The 10,714-nt window shown below is 43.8% G+C and overlaps 1 protein-coding gene across 1 annotated transcript in view; it reads right to left on the minus strand.

Annotated features, from left to right (window-relative positions):
* Nucleotides 1–3,331: 3,331 nt before the first annotated feature.
* Nucleotides 3,332–10,714, minus strand: part of ZBTB18 (zinc finger and BTB domain containing 18) — a 7,993-nt gene continuing 610 nt past the window's right edge. The window contains exon 2 of the mRNA XM_049633821.1: nt 3,332–6,301. Coding sequence (XP_049489778.1) covers nt 4,719–6,287 — 1,569 coding nt within the window. The 5' untranslated portion in view covers nt 6,288–6,301 and the 3' untranslated portion in view covers nt 3,332–4,718. The remainder of the gene's footprint in view (nt 6,302–10,714) is intronic.

The raw sequence follows: 10,714 nt of genomic DNA on the forward strand, positions 1-10,714 counted from the left end.
AAAATTTTGTCAGTGTAATAAACTTGGACTATGGCCAAAATAAAACTCCTAAAAAAGCTATTTGTTTAAAAGAAAACAATAAAACTATTATTTTATTTTTTAAATGGTATGATCTCTAGCATGTTAATGCCAAATGATTTTAAGGAAAAGGATAGAGCTCTTCCGTCCTGGATTTCAAAGTTCACACTTACTTGATTCACTTTATCAGCAATTTAAAACATTGTAACAAACAATTAAACAAAAATTTAGGTCAGTGTCTACAAATGAAATATAAGATTATCTGAGTTTCCTAACCAGAGGTATATAAAAGTTTCCCCAATTATATTAGAAATCAAAGAATGTTTTAAGTTTTCTAGGAATAAAATATAGTCCTACAATACAGGAAATTTTGAGATCTTAAGACTTTAAAAAAAATTCTTGTCTCCTACAGTGGGGTTTGTAAAGTCTAATTTTTATGTACTTGTGTTTCATTGAAACTTGCGAGACTCAAGATTTTTTAAGTAGCATGACTTCTTGGGTAAAAAACTCAACTGTTTTCTTTGATGATAGTTCAAAACAAAAGATTTACTTGGAAAAATGAATATTTTGACCATTTTAATGTGCACCCTTGTGTAATTATAACATGGTGTTCACCTTTTTCTAGGCTCTCAAGAACCTGTTTATAGGTAATCATGACAAGTCTGTTAAAGAAAAACTCTACTTGATTCACCCATTAATCTGATAGCATAAATAACCAGAAAGGAAATCCAAAACCAATATCCCTAACATTTTATACTTCTGGGATATTCCCTAGGGTGCAGCTTACACACAATGCTGGGCCCACAGTGATCTAGGGCATGACTGACTACCTAAAAAAACAGATGGTTTCAAAAGTAAATGAAATCACATAGTTAAAATACACTTAGGCATCAGCCAGATGTCAAAGGGGGAATCAATTTGAATGGTTTCCAACGTGATTACATGACAAATTAATTTCCTTTTTTTTTGAAATGTAGCAAATGAACAACTGATTCCTTCACTTCTCTTAACAAATGTGGCGATTTATGTAATTGATATTCTGTCCTAGGTTTGCAAGAAATGTTTTAAGTAGTTATTTCTTCCAAATCACACGTCAAAATATTGTTTTCATGAGTATATCCAGCTAAGTTTAAGACAATGCTCATTTTAAATTAGATGCTAGTTGGTGAAACTAAATTATAACTCTCAACATCTCAACAAAACCAGAAAGTTTTGAGGGACTATGACCAGTTACTACAGGAACTGAAAACACAAAATCCACCTTCTCTACCCCAGTTCCCTCCACCCACCCCGCACCGACCCCCACCTCCAGCCCTTTTTAAAAATAAGCTTGTAACTGCTGAAAAATAATTCTGTGGAGTTCAAATACACATTCCTCTTTCACGTGAAACAACATTTGGTTGGTTAAAACCCAGTGTGAGTTACGTGTAATAGAAATCCTGCTTCAACCAAAAAAAAAAAAAAAAAGCAAATGCAGGGATTCCAAATAGTAAACTACTAATTGCGCTGATTAAAAAAATCTTTTTGGATTCTCAACCAAAGCCATCCAGGAGCTCACAAGTATAGTTCCAAGCTCTGGACCTTGTATCTCACTTTTTCTATGGAAGTTAAGAAAATTCCCATTCCTATTGGCCTTATAACATAAATGTATTTTATTGGACAGCAGTCATGTAAAACTGTAACTTCATATGTATCTCTAAAGGCTGGAAGGTACTGACAGATACAGATCTGAAGGTTTACAAAAACTCTCTCAGGTCTGCGCCGGCCCTACGCACACTTAGGACCGAGTGTGACAATTCTAAAGTGCTGTCCGGGACCACGCGTGCTCTGTCCATCCACCAGCAGTGTTTCTCACCCTGACACGCCTGAGACCATCACAAAGTCGGGACGATCACAAAAGTGAGGGTCTGGAGTCCTTGTAACTGCATTTTCAAAGTAAAACTCTGAGAATTCAAAGTTGGGAACATCTGAGCTCTCCCAGCAACAAAAAGGACCCGTGGAGCCAATCTCGAACGATCGAATGCTTGCTAATTGGATTGCCTAGAATTCCAAGTTGTTAGCCAAGCACTCTTCCAAGTGAAGACATCCGGTCTCCTCAGCCTTCCACTTACACCAGAACACAGAATAGGTTGGACCGGCCGACTCAGGGTAAGATCACCCGCGAGAGGGACTCAGCGTGTGTGTGAATGAGCAGCTGTTGTAGGCGGTATGATGAAAAGCCTAGACTGCCCCTTGAAGTTTTATAGATTCACCCACTCTTGATCTAGGTTGTAGAAAACGGGTCACGTTTTAAAAATGTGCATGAGGCCCTTAAGTGACCAGAAGCCAAGATGACTGCACATCTCTGTTGGCATTAATAAGGCATTCTAGTAACTTCGTAAGCCCCGGATAGAACGGATATTAAAAACGAGGGCACCAGGTACATACACACTTAGGATCTATGGGGTAGATAGATCACAATGAAAAGAACACACGCGAAATTCTCAGTTCATATAATTTATTGCAGTTAGCACACAGTTTAAAAATTCACCAACACACCAATAGTACAAAACTAAACAGCATTATAAGTTATTCCCCCCTCAGGAAAATAAAACATACTATGATTGTCAAAGCTAGATGTCAGTCTAAGTTTTAGAACAAAGGAAGAATGTGAAACTAATAAAAGGGAAAAGCAATCACTCACAATGACCACAAAAAGAAAATCCAAAAGAAAGTCCGTTTTCTCAGACATTGATTGTCTCCTCTAAATTAATAAAAATTATTTTAACATAAACTGTATTTAAAAAAAAAAAAACAAAACTAGAAACTCTTCAAGTAACTAAAGATAATGCTCCAAGGCCATTTTCACAGCTTTTTTTGTTTGTTTGTTTGCTTTAAATGCCATTACAGCCAAATTAACACACATTTGACCAAATATTTCCAAAACAGTCCAGCAACACACAATGGAGTTTTCCATTCAGTATCTTAAGCACAAAAATAGGCTATGTTTACAGTAGTTAAGGCGATCAAATTTTAAACAAAAGCAATTAAAAAAAAAAAAAAAGGGAAAAACAGCAAACGTTTTCCATGCTACTCCCATAGACCTTATTTGTAAGTGCAAGACAGGAAAACAAACACTGTGCAAAATGCTTTTGCCCTGCGCGCTGGTCATTAAAAACCACACGTCGGGCTGCAGCCTGTGCTGCGTGATACACATAGTCTACTAACCCCCTTCCCCACCTTCCCCACGTCAATCAAGGCAGGCCAGTCCTTTCAGCCCGGGGCTTTTTCAGTCCATAGAATCTTTTCATGAGTTGGGGTGGGGGTGGGGGTGGGTGTTGGGGGGGGGGGAGGATGAAGGGGGGGGGGGGGGGGGGGTTAAGGAAGAAGGGGAGAAAAAGAAAGGGGAGCCAAAAAAAAAAACCCAAAAACAAAATAAAAAAAAAGAGAGAATGACCTATTGTCAATTTGTGCAGTAGTTATTCTAAAAATGCTCCACTGGGTAAATGTGTACCCCTAAACTTTGAGCTGGCATGGGTTCTGTGCAATCAGAAGTCTGTTACAAATGCACACTGCACATGCAAATCTTTAAGCCGTTTGTAAACATTTATATTTTCCTTGTTATGTAGCGAAGTTATCAATTTGCAGCTTAAGTTTTTATTCAGCTTAACAGTTTCAACTTAAAGACAGTGGGAAAGTCAATTTAAATTATATAAAATAAAAATAAAAACAGTGCATTTACGTTCTTCATAACACCAGGTTTTTTTTTCCCCAAACGGTGCTATTTTGTTTTTCTAAGGAAATTAAATAATTTTAAACTCACTCGTTAAAGTTATACAATGCAAACAAAGACAAAAAATATATTGAAACTCATGCATTTCTGTAGCGTTAATATTTACTTTTCAAGACTCAACTAAGAGCATCAACACAACCTGTCAAGTTCTTTGACACCCCCCCCAGCCCGTGTAATCAATTACAGTATACAAGAACAGTAATTCACATTTTTCAACACACAGTTCAACACTGCTGGAGCTGCAGTATCCTTTTCCATCCCAAGCAAACCTTCACAAAGACAGCGTCCCAGTGAGCCCAGTGTACTTTCCGCATTTCTCTCATTGGGAACCGTCAGGAAACCAGAAGTTGCCACAGAAAGTTTTAAGTCAACTGCTTGTTTAAAAATAGATAATCCAGCATCTCAGAAATCTCCCATTTGGGTCTAAAAGCATTCAGGTTTCCAACAGCCAGAAAAGATTCATGCAATTTGTGACATATAGAGAGGCTAATAAAACTGGAGGGGATCTCTACTCCGAAACAAAACAAAACAAAAACAAAGTGGAAAAAGAGAAAGAGAGAGAGAGAGAGAGAGAGAGAGCGAGAGCGAGAGCTCAGAAGACAATGCAGTGTCGACAAAATGAAGCCCTGTGAAAGCATCTTGTGATAGGACGACCTGTTTCAAAGGTTCTTATTGGCTTCCTCCCCCTGCCCCCTCGAAAGAAAAGGCCCTCTCTAGTCTCCGACTTGCTCCAGAGTCTCTTTTACCAGAATGCTAAATTAGCGAGAGTCTCATGCTACTCTAAAGTGCAAAACCGAGTCAACACCCCGACGTCTTAGTTCCAGGAAACAAGGCTGCTTTTAGACCGTACCACAACTAGATAGAGATCTATGTATATATATGTACGTGTCGATATATATATTATTTATATAGAGAGAGGGATAGAAAATTATTTCCAGAGTTCTTGAGAGCTATCTTCTAAGGTCCAGTCTCTGACCGCGGGCAAGCTCAGGGCCTCGCTTTTGACAGACAAGGAGTTCACCAACTCACAGTGGAACTTGCGGATGTGTCTGTACAGGTCCCCCGACTGCGTGAACCTGCGCTCGCACCACTTGCAGGCGTGCGGCTTCTCGCGCGTGTGCACCACGGCGTGGCGGCTCAGGTTGTGTGAGTACTGGAAGCTCTTGCCGCACTGCGTGCACGTGTAGGGCTTCTCGCCCGAGTGGGTCCGCTCGTGGCGCTTGAGCGTGTACATGCACGAGAAAGTCTTGCCGCACAGCGAGCAGGTGGGCACGTTGACGTCGGCGGCCGGCTTGCCGCGCAGCCCGTCCTGCTCGCGGAAGTGCGTGCTCAGGTGGATCTGCAGGATGTGCGGGCTCGGGAAGACCTTGTTGCACAGCGGGCACATGAAGATCTGGCCGGCCGGGCTCAGGATGTTGGACACGTAGGGCAGCAGGCCGCCGTCCACGGCCGCCTCGGCCGGGCCGCGCTCGTGCTCCGGGCTCAGCATCTCGTCGTCGCTGGCCTTGTCCTCGCGCTCCAGCTCCCTCAACACCGAGTCCTCCCGCAGCGGAGCCAGGTGCGCCGGCTCGTACGGCCCGCGGGCGTTAGCGCCCCCGCTCTCTTTCGCGGCGCTATGCTCCATGTCATAGTCATTAGCGCCCACCTCGCCCTCCTCACACGGAGCCTCTTTCTCCACCTTCACCTGCACCAGGTTGCTTCTCAGCACGTCCTGTGAAGAGAAATAAGAGCTGTTCAGATTTTCAACTCCTGACAGGCTGGACTTGACAGACAGGTCCAGCACACAGTCAACATCTGCCGAATCCCTCACGGAGGCGACAGACCTCTGGGACAAAGACTCTGTGGAGCTGCAGGGGCTGGCCACTGTTTTTCCAGCTGCCGCGGCGTGTGGCTCTGCGTCCCCGCCGGCCGGGGGCAGGCCCGCCGAGTCCGAGGGCAGGCGCATCCACATGTTGCCGGGCTCGGCCGCCAAGTCCCTTTTGCCGGGCAGGAGGGTCAGCTTGTCGTCCTCGCCGTCGTCCTCGTCGCTGGGCAGGTCGCCCGCCATGTGGCTGCTGCCGTCCGAGAGGCTCTCGACTTTGTCCGAGCAGCTGGAGGCGTCCTCCTCCTTCTTGGTGCTGTCCGCCTCGGTGGTGGCTTTCTCCTTCAGCTTCTTTTTGCACACTTTGACGATGTCGTACATGTGGAGGTAACTGGCAGCTGCGAGCACGTCTTCAATGGGCAAGTCTTTGAACTGGAGTTTCCCTTCGTACATGAATTCAAGCAGGAGCGCGAAAGCCGGGGCTGTAACAATGTCGCTGTTCAGATGAACAATGTCCCTTTTGTCCAGCTGGTCCTTGTAAAAGAGGTGGAAGTACATGCTGCACGAAGCCAGCACAGCTCGGTGCGCGCGGAACTGGGCATCTCCCACCAGGACGGTGCAGTCACAAAGGAAGCCCTGGTGCCTCTGCTCGCTCAGACACTGCAGCAAATGTCTACTGTGGTCTGGGAACTCCATGCTGTCTTCATAACCTGGGGACAGAGACAGACCTCGTGAGAGCCTGCTCAGGAACAACTTTCCGCCGCCCGGGTCCCCGTTACCAACAAAAAAAAAAAAAAAAAAAGAGAGATAATGACAGTGATTCGGCTTGGGCCGCCGAGGTACCCGTCCCTGCATTTTAATCAGGCTCATGACCCGAGGACGACCAGACCGCACGCACGAAACCCAAACGCAAGAAGGAAAAACGTACCCTTTCCCAACTTCCTTACCCCAGCCCAACAGTCCCTGACGCATCCCCACCTTCCTGGAACTTTCCGGCAAGTTTTAAAAGCCTTCTGTTTCACTACTGGCCCTTATTGAGAGTGAGAATTTACATCTCTTTCAGGAGAAGTGAACCTACTCATCAAATTATGTCCTACGAAACCTGCAACAGCTCGTAGAGCGAACAAAGAAAAGTCCCAAACACATTCTGGAAGATTCAGAAAACTTGTTCAACCATCCTTTTTTATTCCATTACTTTTGATACATGACTGCGCTTAGAAAGCACAATTTTAACACACACGCACTGGCTGAATCAAGGGGAAAAAAGTGAAATCGCATAATTAGCCCAGAAATTAGCAAACAACTCACTTTGAAAGTCAGAGTGTTACAACAACAAAAGCCCTGTGTATAAAAACAGATGTTAACGCCTTAGGATTTGCAGGTAGAGCCCACGTGTACAAGAGATCAGAAAGAACTACACCAACAGATGGAAAAGATCATCTTTACTATGAACAAATCCAAATATTTTTTAAGTGAATGGAGGGGGGAAAAAAAAAGTAGTATTTTTTTGTAAAAATCTGTACATCTAGGATATGAGGAACCAGAAGGGCTTCCCTTCACTCTGAAAATTCTCACCTAAACTTTGATCCGTTGCAAAGCAAATGAATTCCATATTAAAATGATTTCAAACTTTTAAATAAAGGCGTATTGTATTCAAATGAAACTCCAAAGCTTTACAGGTTCAACATTCCCCCCACCACCACCCAAAAAAAAAAAAAAAAAAAGGCCTTGCTAAAAAAAAAAAAACTATTTTTTTCTGACTCTGCCTTACCTCATTCAACAGAAAATACTTTGTTTCAATAAAACTTGATATATTTTGTTCTCTCACTAGCTTCTATTCTCTCAAATATGCATCGTTGCCCTTGTTTTCTGGTGAAGGAGGGTGAAATGGAGGGGGAGCAAAGGTGAGGAGGTACAAAGGGTCAAAATTCAACTGTAAAATTCAACTCCTTAAAAAAAAAAAAAAGAAAAAAAAAATCAAGAAAACCCGACTTCCCTTTTCCTATGACCAGAAGCAAGGTTCCACACCAACCAGCTCAGAAAGTACATTTGGGGAACGGATACATGGTAATTTAATATTCAGAAATTACCTCCCTGCTTTTTCTACACTTTGCCCAAGATGGGCTAAAAGTTTCATCCTAGCCCCCAAATGCGTTCCGCACGACGCCCCAGCTAGAATACACCAAGATTTACAATACAATCACTTTGAGTGCTCCACAGCTAACATCAATCCTAATCCTTGAGAGGGCTAAAAATAAAGATTGGAGGGCAGCTCACAAGGTAGCCGTGATCAAATTAGGAGGCTGACAGGACAGAGAGGGACGAAGAAGGAAGCTTATAAACATCTGATCCAGCTGACTGTGGCCATATGGCAGCTGCTGCCGAGATAAAGAGATTAAGAATGGAGGAGTGCGATTACAGCTGTCTGGCCAATTCAGGCAGCTCAAATCTACAAGTTCTAAATTAGTCGCTAACACAAAAACTCCTGCAAATAATTATTGTTATGCTGAAATAAAAGATCTCTTAAATATATATTTGAAAGAGAAATGAGGAAACCAGTCAAACTATTCTCCTGGGGACAAAAGTTTTTTTTTCCCCCTTTTTAAAAAACCTTCGGTTTCAAAAGCACTTACAGCTGTATGTTTCAGTAGTGCTGCTGAATGTTTTTGAAGAATAAAGTTTCAGAGTGGAATTAATTACACAACAATCTAGCTTCTTAACTAGAATAATCTTCTCATATAAGTTTGATCGCTGGATTCCAGACAGTTTACTGTTTCTCTCCCCCACTACCCCAAAAGCAAAAGGAGCCTAAATCGCAGTGAACAGAAAAAAGCATTCTAATCCAAAGTGATCTCAAAAAGCAACATTTCAAAGCCTTTCTTAGCATTTCAAAACTTGAAATATTTCTGTGTATAAAAGTTATTTACTTGCTCGAGCAAAAGGGATAAAAATTAAAACTAAACGAGCCCAAGACTTTCAACTCCAACAAGATGTTCATTTAATACTCGATTTCATATATTATTCCTAAACTGGGTTAGAAAAGTAATGTGATTTTTTTTAATTAAATAAACAAAACACCAAAACAGAAATATGCTCAATCTAATCTCTTGCTACTCCTACCTTTAGGACACATAAACCTGATTAAGTCCTTTCCTCTGAGTCTCGCTGGCTCCAGGTCTGTTACATCGGTGGAAAAAAAGCAGACTAAGAGAGACAGATGCAAAGTGGAGATGATGTTAGAGAGGAACGAGATACCTTCTCCACCACAGATCCGCACACACTAACTCCCTGTCTGTGTGTTAGAATAAAAGGCTGAGGGATGGCAGGCTGTCAGCTGCTCTGACATCATGTTCAGATGGAAATGCTACCTCCAGCTGTGCTCCTTTTAATGCCATATGCTACTCCTCTACACTCCTGCCACCAGCTTTTTCTTAGGAGAACTTTTCTCTTCTGTTAGTATAAACAAAATACTTCAAAGTCTCCCTTTTTTTCCCCCAAACTTTCTAACAGAAGAAATTGAAAAACTCAGCATATGGAGTTCTACTGTATTTATGGAATAGCAACACTTCTGTCTTAAGTTGGTGGACTGGCTTACATACTGACAGCACACTCAAGCCACGGTGCTATTCAGGAAATCCAGATTCACTTTTATTCAACTCCAACGTTTAGTTTCAAAGGCAGCTTAGGGATATTTTTAAACCAACCCAATTGACATCTCCAGTCCCATTTCGACATTATTATGGCACTTTCATATTTTCCCCCTGCCGAGATCATGGCATACGTGTCTCAGGAGGGTGGAAGACTATTCAGAACTACTGCTCCAGCCTGGTTCACCTTCTTATTCTCCTCTTATTTAACTATTTATCTCCAGCTTCCCTCTCAACGCAATTTCTCACACTGCCAGTTCATGCAAATTTCAAGTCTCGGTATCAACGTGGTGAAACTGCACTTTCTGAAATCCTGGAAAGTACTTCGGTTCAATGAGACAAATTAATAAACGGTCACAACCTGCTACCACCACTTAACGTGAACGCTGCACCTGCGTATCTGATCCGCCTCCCGGCTCAGAAAAAGCAGAACTTTGTCTTCCCCTTGATCTGTGTCCCATAACAATCTCTTTTTGGGTCACTCTGTAATGTTTCGTGATCACAAGAAAACCTTTCAGAAAGGAGGTGTGGGGGGGGGGAGCAGGTTGAGTAAGTTTGGGAACTTTTTAGCTAGACTTTGTGGGTCTTTACTAATGGCTGATGAAATCGTAAGGTAACCCGGGCTGGGCCGACCAGTGCCCTGCAAGGTGCTGCGACATCTGTGAATGTCAAATACATCTCCACAGACTCCCGGGAGGGTGAGGAGTAGAACAGGCCTGAGGCGCAAGAGTCGCAGCCCTGCCTGGTGATCAGCACTCCGTTCTCATTAGGAAACCGCGGCAGAGTTAAAGAGTAACAAAACCCAACGTCTCGGTCCTGTCCTTCTCGCTCTGCCAAAGTCACAAACCTAACTTTCTCTAACTTCGCGGGGAATGACAGAATGACGAACGCCTATGCCAGGAGGCACCCTTCGCAGCTAAATTCCTTCTCAGCCACACAGCCTCTACTCCACAAATGCCCTCGCCCCATTCCAATATATCAGACATTAATCACCCCATTTACCCAGTGGGGTGGGGGGTGAGTGACAGTTTAATGAGTCCCAAGCACCGCAATGGGCCAGCGACTCCCACCCCACAAATCAACCCCTTCACGTCTTGCTACCGCGGGGTCCAGAGAGGTTTTGTGGGGTTGGGTTTTTGTTTTTCCAAGAGGTGGGGGCGAGGGTGCGGGGGTAAGAAATGCAAATGTCCACGTAGTTGGCCGTGCATAAAACACACGGGGAAAGAGGAAGGTTAAACCACAGGGAAGGAGGAGGAGGGCGGAGAGCCGGTGCAGCAGGAAAACACCTTAAACAACAGACGAGAAAACAGACCCGGGTCACGGCAACAACAAAAGAAAAGTCGTAAGAAGCAGCCCGCGGGAGGAGGGTGGCTGCCACCGCTTCCCCGACGCCGCGGCGCGCGAGCCCCCGGGGCCTCCCGGCAACTGCACCAGCCCGGGAGGGGCCCCTCCCCCGCCGGCCCCCTCCCCCCCCCC

Source organism: Panthera uncia, chromosome F1 (genome assembly GCF_023721935.1).
Source record: "Panthera uncia isolate 11264 chromosome F1, Puncia_PCG_1.0, whole genome shotgun sequence".
NCBI classification, from domain to species: Eukaryota; Metazoa; Chordata; class Mammalia; order Carnivora; family Felidae; genus Panthera; species Panthera uncia.